Here is a 25,305-nt window from a genome sequence, read left to right on the forward strand (position 1 = left end):
GGAACTTGTTTTACTGTTAAATTTCTTAGATTCCTTGTTGAGATGCGCTCGACAAATTAGAAACTGGACAAGTCGGGACCCAGTCCTATCCCAAGTACGAGAACAAGTGCTTCGTGGTTGGCCACAAGAGCCCATGTCTGATGAAATGAAACCGTACTTCAACAGAAGACATGAAATAACCAGCCAGGATGGTATCTCATTGTGGGGAGCACGAGTGATGGTACATCCAAAGGGAAGGGAGTCACTTTTAATTGAATTACACAGTGTACATCCAGGAAATTCCCAAATGAAGACCACAACATGCAGCTATTTATAGTGGCCTGGGATGGATGGTGAAATAGAAAGTTTAGTAAAGCACAGTGTGCAATGTCAGCAACTGAAAAAGTTACCTTCAACAACTCCTTTACAGCTTTGGGAGTGGCCAGGTAGACCCTGGGTGCTGTTACACATTGACTATGTGGGACCTTCCTTGGGAACAATGTTTCTGCTCATTTTTGAAGCCCATTCACAATGGTTGGACACATATGAGGTGAAGCCACCAATATTGACTGCTACAATTGAGAAACTATATCAAATTTTTGCCATTTGCAGACTACCAGAAGTAGTTGTTTCAGATAACGGCACGGCATTTACGAGTGCTGAGTTTCAACGGTTTATCAGCCTCAACAGTGTCACTCATGTAAAAACTGCACTGTACCAGCCTTCCTCAAATAGATATGCTGAAAGGGCAGTTCAAACGTTCAAGGCTGGCATGAAGAAGCTAACTGGTGCGTCCTTAGCAACCAAGCTACACACTTTCTTTTTCATTAGAGAACCACCTCTCACACAGCAACAGGTGTCACGCCTGTGCAGTTATTGTTGAAACACCATCTAAGTTTGAGATTGAGCTTAATAATGCCGAATTTAGAGGGGAAGGTGGAAAGGAGTCAGGGAAGCCAGAAAACTAAACATGACTGGCATAGTTGTGAGAGAAAATTTACCGTGGGAGAGATGGTATACGTGAAGGACTAAAGTGGTTACCGGGTGAAATATATGCCGTGTTTGGACCTCTATCTTACCAGTGAAGGTGAAAGGCCAGGTTTACGGAAACATGTGGACCATTTAAGAAAGAGAGAGGAAAACTTCCCAAATTTGGTTCAACCAGTGATCATGACCGGGTCTGCATTCCTGTTGAGGATACTCAACCCAGGACAGACATGTCTGACGCTCCTGTAAGAGTTGAGGATACAGAACTGCAGGTGCCCACCGAGGCACCTGATGTTCAGGCAACTCCAGAAAAGGAGGTTCCTGACAAAGAATCTGAAGTTGTGGAGCTGTGACATTCCACACATACCAGGCAACAACCTGAAAGACTGAACTTGTAAATTCCTTACCCAGTGTAAATATTATGTTGTCTTGAAAAATTTGTACTTTTAAATTTAATATGTATATCCACGTTAAAGGGGGAGGAATGTAATAATTGTGGTTTTATTTAGGTAATGTACTTTTAAGAATAATGCTTGTTAAGGAAGATCACATGATCTATCGTTACGAATAGGAGAGTAGCGTGGACTACCTTTATAGAGTAGTATAGAGATGGAGTTGGAGTTGAAAGCACACATGTAGTAGCTGCTGAGTGCCTTGTAAGTAAACTTACAGTTTCCACCCAAGAAGTGTCTGCTGATCAACTCTATCAATAGTGCCAACTCGGCCACCACTCACAATGGCAAGTATATATGAATGTCTATCTGCATGTGGGTATAGTGCAGGTGTCAACCAGTTAAATCATTGATAACACATCCACTCAGATGGATGATACAGTTGCATTTCTCTCCAAATTATCTTAGTCACAAGCCTACACAGCAAACACATTCTCACTGTACTGTAACAGACTCCTACATCAACACTGGGTGCAGACGTAGATTTCTCAGAGACTCTCAGTCTGGCATATCTGGGTACTCATCACCCATTGGAGATTAGACTGTACCCCTTCCCTCCACCTCTCACAGGCATACATGATCAGGCAGATATTCACATTTGTATTAATTAAAAACTAAATAAGCACCTGCCTTTGTCTATGTCTCTGCAGTATGACTGGCGGTATCTCACCTATTGTCCATTCTCACTGGAGGAAAATGTCAGGCAGACTCGATGGGCCAAAGGGCCTCTTCTGCACTATGTGATTCTGTGATATGACTGCATGTGTGCAGAGGGGCATGTTGTACTTCCCCATTATAAAGGAACAGGCTAACCTAAATGCAAATTTGTACAATATCCAGAACTCTTCAAGTAAATTTTAAAATGCCCACTTTGGGCAACCATGTATTTTCATTTGATCTCATTTCAGTTCAGGTAGCTAATGTCTAACCATTAGGTGCTCATTGAGGTTCCTTTACAGAAAGCTGCCAGAAGAATAAAATCCTAAATCAAACTAATTCATGGATATTATTATCCAAAAGGTGCCACTTTGGAATAACCTATTCCCTCGTTAAGGTTTTGGAGAAATTAGAGCTGAATTCTAGTTGGGCCCTGTGTCCAAGACAAGACAAGTTACATGCAATTGTGGAGCGCTGGTCCCCAAATTGTTCCAAATATGACAAGTGGAAGAAAACAGGGAAATGAATAAAGAGCAATTCTGGTGGCAACTTACAAAGGATTTACATTTCATCAGGGATTTCTCAAAGCTGATGATTTTATTGCACACAGCTTGTGATAGATGTATGATTTCTTTTCAGCACCACCCAAGGGATCTTTAGAACAGCAAGCGCTTTCTAATACAATAGAAATAATTTGCTTTACAAACTCTCAGATAGCACTCTGAAAGAATATTACAATTACCTACTTTATATCCTGTCACTTCTGATTCATTTTCCATTGCTTTGACATGATCCCAGTTTAAAACAACTCTGGAGCTAGCTGATTCCCACCATATTTTTCCAGGTGCTTGACTTGGTGCTGCAAGACAGTGAAATAGTGAGTCAACATAACATATCAGTGAAAGATGTACCAGGAGCTTTGAGTTTTACATACGAACATATGAACATACAAAATAGGAGCAGAAGTAGGCCATTCAGCCCCTCGAGCCTGCTCTGCCATTCATTAAGATATAGCTGATCTGTTTGTCTTTCGAATTCCACATTCTCATCTACCCCCAATAACCTTTGTTTCCCTTGCCTAAGAATTTATCTACCTCTGCCTTAAAAATATTCAACAACCTCCACCATCTTCTGAGGCTGAGCGCTGCAAAGTCTCACAACCCTCAGAGAAAAAAAAAATCTCCTCATCTTTGTCCTAAAAGGGCAACCTCTGGTTTTAAAGCAGTACCCCCTAGTTCTGGACTCACCCACGGGAGGAGACGTCCTTTCCACATCCACCTTGTGAAGACCATTCATGATTTTATATACTTCAATCAAATCACCCCTCCCTCTTCTGAACTCCAGTGGAAACAAGCCCAGACTGTCTAACCTTTCCTCATACGACAACCTGAGTATCATTCCAGGTATCAATCGGGTAAACTTCCTCTGAACCGCCTCCAAGGCATTTACATCCTACTTTAAATAGGGAGACCAAAACTGCACATAATATTCAAGATGTGGTCTCACCAATGCCCTTCATAACTGAAGCATAACATCCTTATTTTTATGTTCAATTCCTCTCATCATAAAGGATAGCATTCTATGACCCTTCTTAATTACTTGCTGTACTGCATACTAACTTTTTGTGACTCTGCACTAGAACACCTAGATCCCTCTGCAGCTCAGAATTCAGCAGTTGTTCTCCATTTAAGTATTACCCTGCTTTTTTATTCTTCCTGCCAAAGTGAACAACTTCACATTTTCCTACATTATACTCCATTTGCCAGATTTTTACCCACTCACCCAACCTATTTATATCCATCTGCAACCTCCTCATGTCCTCTTCACAATGTACTTTCCTACCTATCTTTATGTCATCTGCAAAATTAGCTACCATGTCTTCACTCTCCCTCATCTAAGTCATTGATATAAATTGGAAAAATTTATATAGTGTATATGAATGTCTATCTGCATGCGGGTACAGTGTGGGTGTCAGCCAGTTAAATCATTGATAATACATCCACTCAGATGGATAATACAGTCTCATTTCTCTCCAAATTATCTTAGTCACAAGCCTACACAGCAAACACAGCCCCCTGCGAGACTTCATTCATCACATCCTGCTAATCAGCAAAAGACCTATTAATGCATACTCTCTGTTTTCTTCCAGCCAGCCAATCTTGTATCCATGTTAACATGTTACCCCCTACACCATGAGCTTTTATTTTCCACAATAACCTTTGATGTGGCGCCTAATCAAATGCCTTCTGTAATCCAAGTACAGCACGTCTACAGGCTCCTCTTTATTCACAGCACACGTTACTCCTTCAAAGAACTCCAATAAATTGGTTAAACATGGTTTCCCTTTCAGAAAACCATGCTGTCTCTTCCAATTATCTTGAATTTCTCGAAGTGCCCAACTATAACCTCCTTAATGACTGATTCTAATACCTTCCCCATGACAGGCATCAAGCTAGATGGCCATTAGTTTCCTGTTTTCTGCCTCCCTCCCTTCTTGAATAGAGGGGTTATATTTGCTACTTTTAATTCTGATGAAACCTTTCCAGAATCTAGTGAATTTTGGGAAATTAACATGAACGCATCTACTACCCCATTAGCCGCCTCTTTTAAGATCCTAGGATGAAGTCCATCAGGACCTGGAGACTTGTCAGCCCACAGCTCCATCAGTTTGCTCAGTACTGCTTCCCTAGTGATTGTAATTTCACCAAGTTCCTCTCTCCCCTCCACCTCCTGATTTACAGCTATTACTGGAATCTTTTTGTATCCTCTATAGTGAAGGGGGAAGCAAAATATTTGTTCACTTCATCTGCCATTTCCTTATTATCTATTATTAACTCCCCATTGTCACTCCCTAGAGGACCAACACCCACTTTATTTACTCTTTTTCTTTTTAAATGCCTGTAGAAACTCTTGCTATCCGTTTTCACATTTCTAGCTAGCTTCCTCTCATACTCTAACTTCTTAATCATTATGTCACTAACTTCTTAGTCTAACCTTTTAGTCATTATGGGTGCTGGAATTCAAAAGCACAGTGAAACCAAACTGATCCAGTTTAATGTACAAAATCCTATTACGCTATTTGAAATGGAACAAGGAGTTCTGGCTAACAATTATCCTTGGCCAACACCACCAACACAGATTTATTGGTCATTCATCCATTTGCTGTTTGTGGGACTTTGCCTACATACAGGAGTAACCACACTTCAAAATGTAAACACTTTGGCAGTGAAAGGCGCTATATAGCTGCAAGTTCTTGATTTCTTTCTTTAGTGCAGAAAATCAAGATTATTTTTTGAAGAGAAAAATTGTAAATGCTGGAAAACTGAAGTAGAAACAGAAAGGATTGGTGGGCAAGGTTAATGTTTACAATGATTTTTGTGAATTCAGCTGCACGAACAACTTTAAATGAGAAGGTTGCAGTTTTTCACCGTCTTGCAACTCAACATCGTGGGAGACACAACATGATAAGAAATTCCATTTACAAAACATTTCAGTATTGAAGTAATTTATCATTCTATTCCTGAAATACGCACGTGGTTTCCTCGTAGTGACATTAACTGGAAGGCTGGCAGGTCCTGTTCCAGCACTGCTGTATGCTTTAACCATCAGGTAATACAGTGTGCTGCCCTTCAATCCTGTGACCCTTGCTGAAGTAACGTTTCCGTTTGATCTTAGTTTGTCTGCTGTCTCTTCATTCTCATCATCTGCCCAGTACCATATCTTAAGAATAAAATACAAATAATCAGGGAATCAACAGGAATTAATTTGAAGTAGAATAACACTGTCACAAAACGCAGAGTTCAATAGAACACTGTAAAGACTGTGCCAAAAAAATTGATGCCAGTGCTGCAAACACTGATGGCATTATCATCATCAGACACAACAGCAAAACATTCAAAAGATAAAATGACTGATAACCTCCTGCCACTTTTCACAACTAATCTGATAACATCATGATTGTAAACCAAATTGAAAAAAAAGATACTAAAGCCTGTGAAATGTGTAATCTGTAAATTTTATGGGCAGAATGTTCTGTTTGGCATACGGGGGTGGGCATGCATCCTAACGTCACCGTGCATCATTCTGATCTTCAGTTCGGCGGGCCCACACTAGAGTCGGCTGGGCACCTGCCGAGCTGTCAAAGGCCTGTTAAGCCATTAATGAACTAATTGAAGTAATTGTCAGGGCTGCCCATCTAACCTTAAGGTTGGCGAGCAGGCGAAGAGCCCAGACGACCTTTGCATTTTTCATGAAGCCTCATCCACAGGCAGGATGAGGTTTCATGAAGGATTTATTGATGAAATAAATGTTTTAATCAAAATTCATAAACATGTCCCAGCTCATGTGACACTGTCACATGAGGGGCCATGTCTGAATAATTTAATTTATTCCTTTTTTCAATTTTTCATAATGAAATTAATCTCCCTGAGGCAGCTCTGTGCCTCAGGGAGATTTCTTGCTCTTTTGTGCGCATAAGAGCTCAGGCTCCGACTCTCCCTCCTCCCCCCGCCCGCACAGGTAGCGTACAGTTTAATTGGCCCGCCCACATGAAATGGCGGCGCACAGCCGATCGTGGGCAGCGATCAGCTCCCCGTCCGTATCGACCGGCCCGCCCGACAGGGAGAAAATTTTCCCCTATGTGATAGTAAAAGTTATGAAAGAAGGCTGAGTTCTGGGTGCTCTTGCTAATGTATTTATTAGTATTTAATTATCCTCCAATAGTCAAAAATGGCTAAGCTGGTTAGTTTCACATGGTAGTATACTGATCAGTATACTGTCAGCAGTAATTTACATTGAAAAAGTCTGACAGAAACCTAAGCAAAAATATAATGACATGAAATGAAATGAATAAATGTGTTTGCAATATTAGACCATTGATTCTGTATGTTTTAATGTGACAATCTTTTGGAAATGAAATCCTTCCTTTTTCAAAGACACGGCCCAAATGGAATTCAGCTCTAATTTCTCCAAAACATTAACTGGGGGAATAGGTTGTTCCAAAGTGGCACCCTTTAGTCAATAATATTCATGAATTAATTGGATTTAGGATTTTATTTTTCTGACAGCATTCTGTAAAGAAACGTCAATGAGCACCTAATGGTTAGACATTAGTTACCTGAACTGAAATGAGATCAAATGAAAATACATGGTTGCCCAAAGTGGGCATTTTAAAATTTACTTGAAGAGTTCTGGATATTGTACAAATTTGCATTTAGGTTAGCTTGTTCCTTTATAAAGAGTCTTACATGGGGAAGTACAACATGCCCCTCTGCACACGTGCAGTCATATCACAGAATCACACAGTGCAGAAGAGGCCCTTCGGCCCATCGAGTCTGCCTGACATTTTCCTCCAGTGAGAATGGACAATAGGTGAGATACTGCCACTCATACTGCAGAGACATAGACAAAGGCAGGTGCTTATTTAGTTATTAATTAATACAAATGTGAATATCTACCTGATCATGTATGCCTGTGAGAGGTGGCGGGAAGGGGTACAATCTAATCTCCAATAGTCAAAAATAGCTAAGCTGGTTAGTTTCACATGGTAGTATACTGATCAGTATACTATCAGCAGTAATTTACATTGAAAAAGCCTAACAGAAACCTAAGCAAAAATATAATGACATGAAATGAAATGAATAAATGTGTTTGCAATATTAGACCATTGATTCTGTATGTTTTAATGTGACAATCTTTTGGAAATGAAATCCTTCCTTTTTCAAAGACACAGGGCCCAAATGGAATTCAGCTCTAATATGCCAGGTTGAGGAGTCTCTGAGAAATCTACATCTGCACCCAGTGTTGATGTAGGAGTCTGTTACAGTACAGTGAGATGTGTTTGCTGTGTAGACTTGTGAACTGCTTGGCTGGTGGTATTTTAAAACATTAATTTATGGGATGTGGGTGTCGCTGGCTTTTCCCATCCCTAATTGTCTTTTGGAAGGGCAGTTAGATATGGCTCATGGATAGGTCTTTCTGATTACCCAGGTTTTGAACTTTTAAAGCTCAATTCTGAAGAAAATGTAGTTCTCATCATCAATTCCAAAAGATTTTTAGATGTTCAGAAATAATTATGCAGTAATTGGGTCCATTAAGTATCACATGCTATTTGGGCAAAGTTTTATTGTATTGCAGTAACTATATGACAGAACTGGCTTAAAAAACTGATTTTGTAATGATTTGAGGCCCAAGAAATCATCTTTGTTATGGAGAGTGTGAGAGGAGGACCCTGAGACCGTCAGTCAGCAGCACCTAGAGGAGAGTGCGAGAGGAAGATCCTGGGACTTGCAGTCAGCAGCACCTAGAGGAGAGTGCAAGAGGAAGATCCTGGGACAGGCAGTCAGCAACCCCTAGCACCTAACGACAGGAGAAACATTGACTGGTGAGAAACTGCTGTTAGGGAGTGGCATCAAGTAACTGAGAATTAGAAAAACACATTCTTTTTAAAAGAAGGGGCTACTTACATTTAAGTAAGAAACACAAGCAATAGGGAAATAAAGTTAAGTCAAGTCCAGGTAAAATAAAGTTACATAAGTAAACCAAAGTAAAATAAAGTTAACACAAGGGAAGTAAAATGAGGCCGTGGCAGGACAGCTCGGTCATGTGAAACATGTGTCTCGTAATATGTGGGAAGTTGTGGATGCTACCAGTGTCCTAATTGACCAAGTGCTCAGGAAGTGTCACCAGCTGCAGAACTTTGAGCTCCAGATTTCAGAGTTCGAGTGGTGGCTGGAGTCAGTCTGGCACATCCGCAAGGCTGAGAGCTACATGGATGGCAATTTCAGGGAGATGGGAGAGGTGGTCACACTGCAACTTAGGAACCTGGACGCAGAAAGAGAATGGGTGACTACCAGGCAGTCCAAGAAAATTAAGTAGGTAGTGCAGAAGTCTTTTGTGATCCCGGTCACCAAGCGGTTTTCTGTTTTGGATACTGGTGAGGGCGTCGGTTCCTCAAAGGATTGCAGTGAGAGCCATGTTTGTGGCACCACAGGCAGCTCTGCTGTACAGGAATGGAGGAAAAAAGAGGGGAAAAGCAGTAGTAATAGTGGGTTCATTAGTTAGGGGAACAGGCGGGTGTTTCTGTGCCGTAGACGTGGCTCCAGGATGGTATGTTGCCTCCCTGGTACCAGGGTCAAGGATGTCATAGAGCGGCTACAGGACATTCTTCTGGGGGAGGATGATCAGCCAGAGGTCTTGGTCCACATTGGTACCAATGACTTAGGTAGGAAAGGGGATGAGATCCTGAAAGCAGATTTAGTGAGCTAGGCAGGAAATTGAAAAGCAGGACCTCTAAAACAGTAATCTCAGGATTACTCCCAGTCTACACGCAAGCAAGTATAGAAATAGAGGAATTGAACGAGTAAACACGTGACTGGAAAGCTGGTGTAGGAGGAAGGGCATCGAATATCTGAGGCATTACTACTGCTGTTGCAGGGGTGTTTAAACTGGATTGGCAGAGGGATGGGAATCTGAGGGCAAATTCAGAGCAGGGAATGGGAGATGGAGAATTAGTGAATGACTCTGAAAGGCAGAAGCAGCACAGGTTCAAAAGTGTGCAGCACCAGGAATTTAGCAGTGTTAAAAGGCATATATGTAAATGCAAGGAGCATAGTAAAGAAAGCTGATAAGCTGAGGACACAGATAGACAGATGGCAGCATTATATCATCGTTATAACAGAAACTTGGCTTAAGGAGGGGCAAAAATGGTAGCTCAATATCCCGGGATACAGAATTTTCAGGCAGGATAGAGAGGGGAATAAAAAAGGTGGGGGTGTAGCATTATTGGTTAAAGAGTTAATAACAGCTGTGAGGAGGGATAATATACTAAATGAAGCATCAAATGAGGCCATGTGGAATGAGCTCAGACATAAAAAAGGGCACTGCTAGGAGTGTACTATAGACCCCCAAACAGTGGAAGGGAGTTAGAAGAGCAAATATGTAAACGGATTTCTGAGTGCAAAAACAATAGGCCAGTAATCATTGGGGACTCTAATGTCAGTTGGGATATGAACAGTGTGAAGAGCGCAGAGGGTGCAAAATTCTTGAACTGTATTCAAGAGAACTTTTTTAGCCAGTACACGACAAGCCCAATGAGAGGGGGCACAATTCTAGATCTAGTCTTAGGAACTGAAGCTGGGCAAGTGGATGAAGTAGCAGTGGGGGACCATTTTGGAGATAGTGACCATAACATAGTTAAATTTAGCATCATTATGGAGAAGGACAAAGGTAGAACAGGAGTAAAAATTCTAAATTGGGAGAAGACAAATTTTACAAAGCTGAGAGATGAGCTGGCGAGAGTGGACTGGATACAGCTATTAGAAGGAAAAACTGTGTCAATCAGTGGGAGGCATTCAAAGGCGAGATTCTACAGGCATAGTGTAGACATGCCCCCACAAAGAAAAAGTACGGTAGTGCCAAATCTAGAGCCCCCTCGTTATCCAGAAACTGAGAGAGTAAGATAAAACAGAAAAAGAAAGCTTATGATGGTCACAAAAAACTTAATACTGTAGAAAGCCTAGAGGAGAATGGAAAGTACGGGGGTGAAGTAAAAATGGAAATTAGAAAGCATAGAGAGGATATGAAAAAATATAGGCAGGTAAAATCAAAGAAAATCCTAAGATGTTTTACCAGTACATTAAGAGCAAGAGAATATTTATGGAGAAGGTAGGGCCTATCAGAGATGTACATGGTAACGTGTGGGTTGATGCAGAAGATGTGGGCAGGTTTCCCAATGAGTGCTTTGTCTCTGTCTTCACGAAGGAGAGGGATGATGTCGACATTCTAGTTAAGGAGGAAGAGTGTGAAATATTAGGTACAATAAGCATAGTAAGAGAGGAAGTACTCGAAGGACTGGCATCCTTGAAGGCGGATAAATCACCAGGGCTGGATGGACTGTATCCCAGGCTGTTAAAGGAAGCCAGGGAGGAAATAGTGGACACTCTGAGGATCATTTAAATCCTCAGCAGATACAGGCTGGATCCCAGAGGATTGGAGGTCTGCAAACATTGTACTATTATTTAAAAAGGGTGCGAGGGATAGGCCAGAGAATTAAAGGTTGGTCAGTCTGACTTTGGTGGTGGGCAAATTACTGGAAACAATTCTGAGAGACAGAATAAGCTGTCACTTAGAAAGGCATGGATTAATCAGGGATAGTCAGCATGGTTTTGTTAGGGGAAGATCATGTCTTACTAATTTAATAGCATTTTTTGAGGAAGTAACAAGGAGGATTAATGAGGGTAGTGTAATGGATGTTATCTATTTCAGTAAGACATTTGGCAAAGTCCCACACAGCAAACTGGTCAGGAAAGTGAGATCTCATGGGATACAGGGGAAGGTGGCAGGTTGGATCCCGAATTGGCTCAGTGACAGAAAACAAAGAGTAATGGTCGATGGATGTTTTTGCGAATGGAAAATGGTTTCCTGTGCTCAGGGCTCAGTGTTGAGGCCCTTGCTATTTGTTGTGTATATTAATGATTTAGACTTAAACATGGGAGGCATGATTGGGAAATTTGCAGATGACACAAAAATTGGTCGTGTAATTGATAGTGAAGAGGATAGCTGTTGACTCCAGAATGATATCAATAGTTTGGTTGAGTGGGCAGAGAAGTAGCAAACGGAATTCAATCCGGAAAAAGTGTGAGGTAATGCATTTGGAGAGGGCAAACAAAGCAAGGGAATACTCAATAAATGGGAAGTTATTGAGAGAGGTTGAGGAAGTGAGAGACCTTGGAGTGCATGTCCACAGGTCCTTGAAGGTGGCAGGACAGGTGGACAAGGTGGTCAAGGAAGCATATGGAATGCATTCCTTTATTGGGCGAGGGATTGAATACAAAAGCAGGGATGTAATGATGGAACTGTATAAAATGCTGGTTAGGCCACAGCTGGAATTTTGTGTACAGCTCTGGTCACCACATTACAGGAAGGATATAATTGCTCTGGAGCGAGTGCAGAGGAGATTCACAAATATGTTTCCAGGGCTTGAAAATTGCAGCTATGAGGAGAGATCAGATAGGCTAGGGTTATTTTCCTTAGAACAGAGGAGGCTAAGGGGTAACCTAATTAAGGTGTGCAAAATTATGAGAGGCCTATATAGGGTAGATGGGAAAGACTTGTTTTCCCTAACTGAGGTGTCAGTTACCAGGGGGCATAGATTTATGTTGATTGGTAGAAGGATTAGAAGGGTCATGAGGAAAAACTTTTTCATTCAGAGGTTGGTAGGCATCTGGAATGCACTGCCTAAGTTGATGGTTGAGGCTGAAATGCTCAACTCATTTAAAAGGTACTTGGATCTGCATCTGAAGTGCTGTAACCTGCAAGACTACAGGTTCTGGAACAGGTGCTGGAAAGCAGGATTTAAATGAGCAACTAATTTAGTTTTTCTCTTTTTGCTGACGCAGACATGATGAGCTGAATGGCCTCCTGCACTGTAACTTTTCTATGGTTCTATGGTAGATGGAAGTCAAAGGCCGTAATTCTTTAATTAGACATGGTCCATGATGGACCATGGGCAGAGTAACCTTTTTTTTAGAAGAAAAACAGAAAATACTGAAAAACTCAGCAGGTCTGACAGCATCTGTGGAGCGAAAAATAGAGTTAACATAATGAGTCCGTATGACTCTTCTTCAGTCCACAGTTGCTGTCAGACCTGCTGAGTTTTTCAACATTTTCTGTTTTTCTTTCAGATTTCCAGCATCTGCAGTATTTTGCTTTTACCTTTAACCTTTCTTTTGATTTATTTAAAACCCTTTGTGCTGGTCAAAATGATTGTAATAGAATTTTGCATCAACCACATTGTTTTTATTTGATTTGAAAATTTCTGATATTAAAGTAAAAACTTTTTGGAGTTGGAATTCAAAATATTGAGTATATGGTTCTTTCTATTAAAACATACAGAACTTTACATTAAGTAATATAATAGAGACAAGCAATTCTAAGACTAATCACTCAAGTAATAGTGGATCCGAAGTTATCTTCTCACTAACTTAACCTTGATATAGACTGAACTTTGGCCAATTATTTAACAGCAAAAAACAATTTGCACTGTGCAATATATCATCATTCTTTCACAGTCATTAGGCAGATAACATTTTACATCAAAATGAATTGGCTTGTTTACCCACTGACTACAACGACTTGACTCATTATAGATTCATTTTTCAAGATAAATTATTCCCAAAAGATCCTGTTGATTTGCATGAACTTTAGTTGTAATTATTCTTTCCATCTTTCAGAACTAATGAAAGTATTAATTTTTCTTACCTCATAACCCCGCACTTTTCCTTTGCTTGTCTCCCAAGGAACAGCTTCCCAGAAAACTTGCACTTCTGAAGCTGACAGGCTTCTGGCTGAGACGTTGAATGGTGCTGCAGTGGGTTCTAGGTTACAAGGTGGAGAAGCCCATTAGTACTGCAGGGACAAAGCCAATTCTAAGAGTATTAGCTACATGATGACTTGGATCACCAGTTCTGATGGTAACAGGTAGGTTTCCCAACAAACTTGCGAGAAATAAATATCTGACAGATCAGGCTTAAAAGTTTAATGCTATATAAATGAGTTTCATTGTCATTAATAAAACTACTCAAGAAGGATTAGAAAAATTAGTGACACCAGAAACCTTGGGGTTTCCAACATCAAGCTGCATCTAAATTTTAAATCCATTTCTGAATTTTGCAATCTCACACGCACAATCATTTACTTATTTTCAGTGAGATTCTTATCTTGTTTCACAAAGAAATTATATTAATTTATGACCATTAAATGAAATCAGAGAAGAGCCAGATTTGGAAATGCGCACTTTCTGAAATTGTAATTTTGTCAGTGGGAGTAAAAAATAGCAGCTGTTCATGGTGCAAATTAAAACCTTTCACTCTTTCTCAAGCTTCCAAGCTACAATACTCAACTGGTGTAAATGTCAAAAATTTGGTGAATGTAGCTGTGGAGTCCACAATTCTTGTGGATAATGACTTAATACAAATTCAGGGAAACAAAGACAATTTAGTAACCAGGCTTTGTATATATAGGAAACCTCTGAAAGGAAATACCACAGAAGAAGGTTATTAAATATGCTAAGGAGGTAAGAATCACAGCCACTAAAAATGAGAACTCAATGTCAACTATTCAAAGGATCTGGTGAAGAGTTCAGAAGAAGCTGCATGCCTTAAGGAAGAGCTTAAAGGCAAGGTATGGATATTACTGTAAAATGGCAGCACAGACATATGGACATGAAAGAAATTATTAATTGCAAAAAAGGTGTTGTACTTACACTTTGCAAGTGCATGGCAAATAAGGTGGATGTGAAAATAACAAATTACATCTTAAATGTCATGATGGGCAAAATAATATAGTGCAGGAAGAAACATCCATGGGTCAAATCACAGTTTTAATCTCCACTGCCCTCAGAAGGGCACAGACATGGAGAACGTAAGAAGAGACGGTGCTCACTAAGTAGGAGCGAACAATAACTTACTAGCTCCAGAGGAAGTGCCTGGGTAACTTTGGGACTGCAGAAGTTTGAGGGGGATGTGAAAAGCTGTTGATATCTAGCATTGTAATGCATGATTGCATGATTTTTGTGTAATGGTCCAGAACTTCTGTTACCCAGGGGTGGTGGGTGGGTGGGATGGGGGAGGGTGGGGGGGGGGGGGGGGGGGGGGGGGGGGGGTGCGGTGGTTTCCAGGTATTCCAGAAGATTAGCTGGTGGATAACTCTGGAAGTCCCCAGGTAATGACTTGACATGAGTTTCCTGGGAGGCTTAAACTTCTGTTGGGCACTTACCCTGCACCAGGAACCATCTGAAATTCCAACTTAAATCAGAAATTTCTGATGGTTCTGACTTATTCACCAGAATACTTCCCCAGGAAAAGTTAGAAGAGCTAAAACCACTTCTAATTCATGGGTAACTATGGTACTGACCCCCATCAACCCCCCCGACTACCAAACCAACCCCCCTGATCACCCGACCTCCTGACAGCCCCACCTCCATTACTACCCGATGCCCCTCTTCCCGACTAAACCCCAACCACCCAACTTCCCCCAACACTAACTGACATCTACACCCCCAGCCCACAAACATCCCCCATTCCCCAGGCCACAAGAACCCCTACACCCCAACTACCCTGCCTACCCCTCACCCCCGACACCCCACCACCACCACCACCAATCCACCATGAGTCCCCCTCCTTCCGACCCACCCCACCCACTCAATCCTATCCACTAACCTTACACGCTTCTATCCTGTTAAAATGGCTGAGACCTTTAAGTTTGCCTGCTTCACGGCAGCTAGCTGCTAATGCCGTAAAAAGGGGGCGTGACTTCCTTTCCTCTGACACTGCTCCCCTGCACTGAAAGGGCTTGAGAGTTCCTGTGCCGCACATTTCTCAGCAGGCCCAGGTTGGAGGCCAGGGCTGGAAATGTGCAGCTCCATTCCAGTGTAAGTAAAAAGATGCAGAGTGGCAATTGGACAGTGATTGCCACTCCACAGAGGTTCTCTGTTGATAAATATACATTTATCAACCATCGATTCACAAGAATTGTGCACATATTATGTAATAGTGCATTGTTAAGAAACCTATACTTTCCTTGGGAGGTTGGGAACTGCCATTGCTGACAAACCTCAGGCCTCCTGTATACGCGCTGGCCGGGGAATGGCTGCACATGCAAAGTTCAGGTTTCAGACTGGGGATCAGCCCTGAGCGCCTGCATAGAAGGAAGAAAGAGAGAATGGTACGAAAGGCAGGTCAGATGTCCTAGAAGCGAACAGCATTGTCTAGTAGGTGTCCAAGGGAGCAGGAGGGGACATGGGGAGGTCCCAAACCAGGGAGGGGGAACTGAGAGAGGTCCGAAAAGAGAGTCCCAGGCAAGAGATAAAAGATAGGGAACAGAAAGAGGTCCCATTAAGTTAAGTCACAAGAAAGGACAGAGAGTCAGGCTCTGAATTGAAGAAAGCAGGCATTAGACTTTAAGTGAAAAGTGGGCACAAGAGAGCCCCTGAAGATCTGAGAAGGCAGCTGAAGGTTGGTAACTCTGTGCTGCAAGCCGTTTGGCAAAGGTACCCCTTTTGAGCAGTGGTGCTCTGCTTGGCACAGCCCAGGATCGGAAATTGTGTTTGGAAGGTGAAGCTTGACTGTACTCGGAGATCCAGGGGAAATGAATCTTGGAAGGTGAGATTGAAACCCTGCGATGTGGATCATTGTTGAAGTGATTCTACTGGGAGCGACTTTTGGAGAGAATTACAAGGCGAGGCCTTCAAATGTGGAGATTGGAAACCCTCGTGAGAAAGACAAAGTTCCTGTGAGATACATTGGCTCACAAGGTGGCAAACATCTAGGTGGGTTGTTGTGAAATCCATGGAATCTGGTTTGGTCACATCTGCCAGCTATTGTGTAGTATGGTGTGTCCGACCATAGTTCTCCTGTCAACTCATATACACCTCATACTTACCCTGAATGCTGGAGTATAAAATAGATATTGTAAATTGTTTTATCTTTCTGAACTTGTATAGTGAAGTTTATTTTTGTTTGTTCAAAACCTGTGGAATCTATGGCTTTATCCACTTAGTAAGCATCTCGAATCTCAAACTTTGTCTACTTTAAACAAAATGTTATTGGTCTCTAATTGATCTTCACCCACTACCCAGAGGCCAGCCAAGGATCATAAACAGTATAGAATAGGAATGCAAGTAACATAAGAATGGTGAATGTGGTCTCCTGGACTAGTTCTTATCGCTTAAGGAGGTGGGAGAGGAATCTTCCACATCATGTTTTCTGAATTGATCCTGGGCATCTGTTTATTTATCCCTCTCAAAAGACGGATTGACTGCTGGTGGTTGTGGGGAGGTCTAGTCTTTACATTTCAGGCCTCTGGGGAAGGCTTTGTGGATGTAGCTTCCGTATTTTCATTTGTACCTTCAGCTGTGAAATTCAAGGGAGGAATTGGTACAGGCCTGAGCTCACTCTGCCTACCCTTATGACTAGCTTATAGTGCATTAAATAGAAAATTAAGATAAATTCAAAATTGTAACACTTAAATATTATGCAAAACCAAATCAAATTACCAGCAAAATAAAGAAAGTGTAACTTGAGCTGGCATAATACTGCAGCACTCTGCAGCACCTGTGTATCCTGCTATGAAGTGATAGCATGAAGTCTCATGGCATCAGGTCAAACATACACAAGGAAACCTCCTACTGATTACCATGTACTGCCCTCCCTCAGCTGATGAGTCAGTACTCCTCCATGTTGAACACCACTGGGAGAAAGCACTGAGGGTGGCAAGGGCGCAGAATGTACTCTGGGTGGGGGACTTCAATGTCCATCATCAAGAGTGGCTCGGTAGCACCACCACAGACTGAGCAGGCCAAGTCCTAAAGGACATAGCTGCTAGACTGGGTCTGTGACAGGTGGTGAGGGAACCAACAAGAGGGAAAAACATACCTGACCTCGTCCTCACCAACCTGCCTGCTGCAGATGCATCTGGCCATGACACTATTGGCAGCAGTGACCACCGCACAGTTGTTGTGGAGATGAAGGCGTATCTTCACATTGAAGATACCCCCAATTGTGTTGTGTGGCACTGCCACCATACTAAATGGGATAAATTTTGAACAGATTTAACAACTTAAGACTGGGCAACCACGAGGCGCTGTAGGCCATTAGCAGTAGCAGAATTGATCTGAACCACAATCTCTAACTTCATGGCCTGGCATATCCCCCACTCTACTATTACCATCAAGCCAGGGGATCAACCCTGGTTCAATGAAGAGTGCAGGAGGTCATGCCAGGAGCAACACCAGGCATACCTAAAAATGAGGTGTCAACCTGGTGAAGCTACAACATAAGACTACATGAAAACCAAACAATGTAAGCAGCAAGTGATAGACAGAGCTAAGCAATTCCACAACCAATGGATCAGATCTAAGCTCAGCAGCCCTGCCACATCCAGTCGTCAATGATGCACACTGTTGCCACTGTGTGTCGGTGGTGGAGGGAATGAATGTTTGTGGATAGAGTGCCAATCATGCTCACTGCTTTGTTCTGGATGGTGTCAAGCTTCTTGAGTGTTGTTGGAGTTGTACTCATCCAGGCAAGTGGAGAGTCTTCCATCACATTCCTGACTTGTGCCTTGTGGATGGTGGGCAGGCTTTGGGGAGATGTGAGGTGAGTTACTTGCTGCAGGATTCCTAGCCTCTGACCTGCTCTTGTAACCATATTATTTATATGGTTAGTCCAGTTTAGTTTCTGGTCAAAGGTAAGCCCCAGGATGTTGATAGTGGTGGATTTAGTGATGGTAATTAAACAATTTGCTGGAGGAGGCACCTCTACAAATATCCCCATCCTCAATGATGGGGTAGCCCAGCACATCAGTGCAAAAGATAATGCTGAAGCATTTGCTACAATCTTCAGCCAGAAGTGCTGAGTGGAAGCTCCATCTTGGTCTCCTCTGGAGGTCCACAGCATCACAGATGCCAGTTTTCAGCCAATTGGATTCACTCCACATGATATTAAGAAATGACTGAAGACACTGGATATTGCAAAGGCTATGGGCCCTGCCAATATTCTGGCAATAGTGCTGAAGACTTGTACTCCAGAACTTGCCGCGCCCCTGGCCAAGTTGTACCAGTACAGCTACAACACTGACATCTATTAGGCATTGTGAAAAATTGCCCAGATATGTCCTACCCTCAAAAAGCAGGACAAATCCAACCGGCCGATTACCACCCCATCAGTCTACGCTTCATCATCAGTAAAGTAATGGAAGGGTCATCAACAGTGCTATCAAGTGGCACTTGCTTAGCAATTATCTGCTCACTGATGCCCAGTTTGGATTTGGCCAGGGCCACTCAGGTCCTGACCTCATTACAGCCTTGGTTCTAAAATGGACAAAAGAGCTGAACTCCTGAGGTGAGGTAAGAGTGACTGCCCTTGACATCAAAGTAGCATTTTGCTGAGTGTGGCATCAAGGGGCCCTAGCAAAACTGCAGTCAATGGAAATTGGGGGAGAAACTCTCCATTGGTTGGAGTCATACCTTTCACAAAGGAAAATGGTTGTGGTTGTTGGAGGTCAGTCATCTCAACTCCAGGACATCACTGCAGGAGTTTGTCAGGGAAATGTCCTAGGCCCAAACAGCTTCAGTTGCTTCACCAATGACCTTCCTTCCATCATAAGGTCAGAAGTGGGAATGTTTGCTGATGATTGCACCATGTTTAGTGCCATGCATGACTCCTCAGATACTGAAGCAGTCCATGTCCAAATGTAGCAATACCTGGACAATATCTAGGCTTGGACTGAAAAGTGGCAAATAACATTTGCGCCACACAAGTGCCAGGCAATGACCAGGTCCAAAAACGCATATCTCCAACAATGGACATCCCCAACAACATCTCCAAATGGAGTGCAGCTGACTGAGTGAAGACTTGGAGTTTGGTGAGAGGGGAGCTCGGTGAAGGGGGAAAAGGAGTTGTGTGTTTTCTCTTTCTATCTTTCTCATGCCATAAAAATTGGTTCTTGCTCTACTATACAGAAAGGAGCTAGCTGTTTGGTGAGTATCTGGTAAGTGGATAAGTTCTATTCTATCCCTAAGGTTTAAAATAGTACACAATTTTGTGGTAAAGTTAATAAAATATATAAGAAAGCAACATAGATAAATGATTAATATAATTAAGTAATTATTTAGAACACGTTAAGGATGGCAGGTTAGGTGATGTGTTAAGGCTGCAGCATGTGGGGTTTCCTGGATAACATTGTGATCCAGGGCAAACATGTTTGCAAAGGTTTGCAACTTAAGGAACTTTGGCTCAGAGTCATTGAGCTGGAGGCTGAGCTGCAGACTCTGTGACACATCAGAGAGGCGGAAAGTTACCTCGATGCTTTATACTAGGAGGCAGTCACACCACTTGGGATAGAGTCTTCTGATTTGGTCAGCGGAAAGGGACAGGAGGGTGTGACTGTGAGTGAGGCAGTTAAGAGGACCCAGAGGGCAGGAGCACAGGAGTGTGAGCCTCTGCAATTGTACAACAGGTTTGAAGTTCTCTCAGCTTGTTTAGATGAGAGCAGGGGCTGCAGGGTAGATGAGCTAACTGACCATGGCACCGGGGTACAGGAAGCCATCCAAATGGGGGAGCAAAAAGGAATGTAGTGGTAGCAGGGTACAGTATAGTAAAGGGGATTGACACTGTTCTCTGTAGAAAAGAGTGAGAGCCCAGATGGCTTTGTTGCCTGCCTAATGGCAGGGATTGGGACATCTGCTCAGGGCTAGAGAGGAAATTCCAATGGGCAGGAGGACCCAGTAGCCATGGTCCATGTAGGTATCAACGACATAGGCAGGATGAGGGAGGGGGCTCTGCATAGGCAGTATGGTGAGCTAGGCACCAAATTAAGAAGCAGAACCTCAAAGGTAATAATTTCTGGATTATTATCTGAGCCATGTGCAAGTTGGCATAGCAAAAATAAGATTAGAGAAATGAACGTGTGGCTCAAAGACTGGTGTGGGAGAAGTGGGTTCTGGTTTGTGGGGCACTGGCACCATTATTGGGGAAAGTGGAATATGTACCGTTGGGATGGTCTGCACCTGAACCATGCTGGTGTTGTTGTCCTCATGAGCTGCCTAATTAGGGAAGTAGAGAGGGTTTAAAACTTAATAGTGGGGGCAAGGGCTCAAATTTGGGAAGATGTGGTAAACCAAAGAGTAGAGACAAGGCAAGAGAAAAGTATAAATAGACTGTGACAGGAGAGGACAGAGAGTACAAATCTAAGAGTAAATCAGCAGGTAAGGCTGGATGCTACAAAAATAACAAAAGGACAAAACTAAAGTATCTATATCTAAATAGATGTAGCATTCAAAACAAAACAGGTGAACTGATAGCACAAATAGAAATAAGTAAGTACGATCTGTTAACCATTACAAAGACATGGCTACAGGATGACATAGATTGGGACCTGAATATTGAAGGGTATGTGACAATTAGGAAGGACACACAGTTAGGAAAAGGTGGAGGGGTGGGTCTGTTAATTAATGATGGTATTAGCACATTAGAGAGGGATGACCTCAGTTCAGGAAACTAGGATGTAGAAGTGGTTTAGGTTGAGATGAGGAATGATAAAGGCAAGAAATCACTTGTGGTGTACGGGCTCCCTAATTGTAACTACATGGTAGGACACGGTATAAAAGGAACGATAATGGGAGCTTGACAGAAAGGTACAGCAATAATCATGGGGGATTTTAATCTACATATAGAGTTGAAAAATCAGATGGACAAAGGTAGCGTAGATGAAGAGTTCATAGAATGTTTTTGAGACAGTTTCTTAGAACAGCACATTCTGGAGCCTACCAGTGAGCAGGCTATACTAGACTTGGTATTGAGCAATGAGATAGGATTAATAGATAACCTTGTATTGAAGGTATTCCTCGGTAGCAGTGATCATAATATGATTACATTTTACATTCATATTGAGGGAGAAATGAGTGTGTCCAGGACTAGTATTTCACACTAAAAACGGGACAATTATGAGGGCATGAATGCAGAGCTAACTAAAGTGAACTGGCAAATGAGGTTAAGGGATAGAGATTCAGTGGCAGGCATTTAAAGGGATATTTCAGGATATACAGAATAGATACATTCCAATGAGAAAGAAAAATTCCAAGGGGAGGACCCACTATCTCTGGTTAACTAAAAATGTTAAAGGCAGAATCAAACTTAAAGAAAAAACATATAATTAAGCAAAGACAGGTGGCAGGTCAGAAAATTGGAAAGAATATAAAGAACAGCAAAGAATAACAAAAATATTAATAAGGAGGAAAAAATTAGACAATGCGAGAAAGCTAGCTAGTAATGTAAAGACAGATAGTAAGAGCTTCTATATATATTTAAATAAGAAGAGTTAACAATGTGAGCTTTGGTCCTTTAGTAAGTGTGTCTTGGGATTTGACAATGGAAAATAAAGAGATAGTGGATGCATTAAACAGGTATTTTGTTTTAGTCTTCACTATAGAGGACACAAGTAATATCCAGGAAATAGCTGTAAAGCAGGAAATGGAAGGGAGGGAGGTACTCAGGAAAATTACAATCACCAGGGAAGTGGTATTGAGCAAATTGTTGGGGCTGCGGGCTAACAAATTCCCAGGTCCAGATGGACTTCACCCTAAGGCCTTGAAAGAAATGGCTAGTGAGATAGTTGATGCACTGGTTTTAATTTTTCAAAATTCCCTAGATTTGGGGAAGGTTCCATTAGGTTCAAAGATAGTGGCCAGGATTTTCCCCTCGGCGATTTGGGGGCGGGGCCCGCTCGCCAAGGGGAAAATGATGTGGGATGATGTCAGGAGGAATCCCTGACATCATCCCAGTCCCTTTAAATTTTTAGGAAGACAGGCGGACAGCGAAATCAGCTGTCCGCAAGCCAACCTGTCAATGGCCAATTGAGGCCATTGACAGGCTAATTAAGATAATTAAAGACCTGCCTGTCCAAGCTTAAGGCTGGCGGGCAGACCAGGAGCCCCAGCGGGCTCTAGGTTATTCATGAAACTTCATCCACTGGCGGGATGAAGTTTCATGTCTGTTTTTTTAAAAATTTAATAAACATTATGTGTTTCTTATTAACATGTCCCATCTTGTGTGACATTGTCACATGAAGGGGACATGTTAATATTTCTCTATTTTTTGACTTTTCTTGCTTGTCAGTAAACTCCCTGAGACAGCATTTTGCCTCAGGGAGCAGTGCGCTCTTTCGCACACATGCCCGAAACAGCGCACTTTGACAGATGGGGAATCCCTCCACCACCACCCCCCCCCCACCCCCCCGCACAGGAAGGCCGCTGTGTGGGCCTTAATTGGCCTGCCCACTCAAAATGGCGGCAGGCCCCGTTTCAGTGGCGGGGGTCGGCTGTACGCCCGCCACTGAGCTGTTGGGGCCTGCCATCCGAGGGCAAAATTCTGCCCAGTGTATATAATTCCTTTATTCAAAAAGGGAGGGAGACAGAAAGCAGTAAACTACCAGCCAGTTAGTCCAACATCTTTAATAGGAAAATTAACATATTATTAAAAATGTTATAGCAGGGCACTTAGAAAAATTCACGGCAATCAGGCAGAGTGAACATAGTTTTTTAAAATAGAAATCATGTTTAACCAATTCATTGGCGTTCTTTGAAGGAGTCACATGCGCTGTGGATAAGGGGAACCAGTGGATGTACTGTACTTAGATTTCTGGAAGGCATTTGATAAAGTGACACAACAAAGATTATTGCAGAAAATAAAAACTCATAGTATAGGGGGTGATGTATTGGCATTGATGGAAGACTGGTTCGCTAACAGGAAGCAGAGAGTTAGCATAAATGGGTTTTTTTCTGGTTGGCAGGATGTGACAAGTGGTGTGCCACAGGGATCAGTGCTGGGACTTCAACTTTTTACAATTTATATAAATTACTTGGATGAAGGGACCGAAGGAATGGTAGCTAAATTTGCTGATGATACAAAGTTGGTAGGAAAGTAAATTGTGAAAAGGACATAAGGAGGCTACAAAGTGACATAGATAGGTTAAGTGAGTGGGCAAAGATCTGGTAAATCGAGTATAATGTGGGCAAATGTGAAATAGTTCATTTTGGCAGGAAAAATAAATTATCTAAACGATAAGGGATTGCAGAGCTCTGAGATTCAGAAGAATCTGGGTGTCCTAGTGCAATAATCACAAAAGGTTAGTATGCAGGTACAACAGGTGACTAGGAAAGCTAATAGAATGTTATCATTTGTTGTGAGGGGAGTTGATGGGTAGGGAGCAGGGAGGTTATGCTTCAGTTGTACAGGGCATTGGTGAGACCACATCTGGAGTATTATGTACAGTACTGGTCTCATTATTTAAAGAAAGATGTAAATGTGTTAGAAGCAGTTCAGAGGAGGTTTACTAGGCTAATACTAAGAATGGGCGGGTTGTCTCATGAGGAAAGGTTGGACAGGTTAGGCTTGTATCCACTTGAATTTAAGAGTAAGAGACTTAATTAAAACCTTTAAGATCCTGAGGGTTCTTGATGGAATGGATGTGGAGAGGATGTTTCCTCTTGTGGGAGGATCAAGAACTAGCGGTCATGGTTTAAAAATAAGGGGTCGTCCATTTGAAACAGAGATGAGGATAAATTCTTTCTCTCAGTGGGTTGTGAGTCTTTGGAACTCTCATCCTCAAAAGGCGGTGGAAGCAGAGTTTGAATATTTTTTAAGGCACAGCTAGATAGATTCTTGATTACTAAGAGGGATAAAAGATTATCGGGGTTAGGCAGGAATTTGGGGTTGAGATTTTGTTCAGATCAGCCAAGATCTTATTGAATGGTGGAGCAGGCTTGAGGGGTCAAGTAGCCTACTGCTGCTCCTAATTCGTATGTTTGTATGTGTGTAAAAGAGAATTCAATCACTGTCCCTTGACATTCAATGACATTACCATCACTGAGTCCCCCACTATCCACATCCTTGGGGTTACCATTGACCAGAGACTGAACTGGACCAGCTATATAAATTCTGTGGCTACAAGAGTAGGTCAGAGGCTAAGAATCCTGCAGTGAGTAACTAATCTCCTGACTCCCATAGCCTGTCCACCATCTACAAGGCACAAGTCAGGAGTGTGATGAACTACTCTCCACTTGCCTGGGTGAGTGCAGCTCCAACAGCACTCAAGAAACTTGACACCATCCAGGACAAAACAGCTGGCTTGATTGGCATGCCATCCACAAATATTCACTTCCACCACCACCGATGCACAGTGGCAGCAGTGTGTACCATCTACAAAATGTACCGCAGAAATTCACCAAGGATCCTTAGATAGCACCTTCCAAACCCACAGCCACTACCATCTAGAAGACAAGGATAGCAGGCACATGGGAACACCACAACCTGCGTTCCCCTCCAAGCCACTCAGCATCTTGATTTGGAAATATATCACCATTCCTTTATTGTCACTGGGTCAAATCCCTGGAACTCCCTCCCTAACAGCACTGTGGGTGTACCTACACCACATGGGCTGCAGCAGTTCAAGAAGGCAGATCACGACTACCTTCTCAAGGCAGTTAGGGATGGCCAATAAATGCTGGCCTAGCTAGTGACGCCTATATCCCATAAATGAATCAAAAAAAAGTCGATTTCCCCTTCAGCGAAATTGTTAAATAATTCCATGAGTTCTTCAAGAAGAGAACAAAAAACAAAGAAGTGGCAGAAATAGAGTGGTCTGACCAATCTTGCACATCTTCCATTAGCTATTT

General features: G+C 42.3%; 1 protein-coding gene across 2 annotated transcripts in view; it reads right to left on the minus strand.

Moving 5' to 3' along the window:
* LOC121280339 (contactin-4-like) overlaps positions 1–25,305 on the minus strand; it is a 1,234,817-nt gene that overhangs the window by 124,644 nt on the left and 1,084,868 nt on the right. For both annotated transcript variants that reach the window (XM_041192228.1, XM_041192226.1), the window contains exons 17-19: positions 13,335–13,450; positions 5,609–5,795; positions 2,822–2,934 (exon numbers count right to left, since the gene is read on the minus strand). In XM_041192228.1, coding sequence (XP_041048162.1) covers positions 2,822–2,934; positions 5,609–5,795; positions 13,335–13,450 — 416 coding nt within the window. The remainder of the gene's footprint in view (positions 1–2,821; positions 2,935–5,608; positions 5,796–13,334; positions 13,451–25,305) is intronic.

The sequence above is a fragment of the Carcharodon carcharias genome, chromosome 7 (genome assembly GCF_017639515.1).
Source record: "Carcharodon carcharias isolate sCarCar2 chromosome 7, sCarCar2.pri, whole genome shotgun sequence".
Lineage (NCBI taxonomy): Eukaryota > Metazoa > Chordata > Chondrichthyes > Lamniformes > Lamnidae > Carcharodon > Carcharodon carcharias.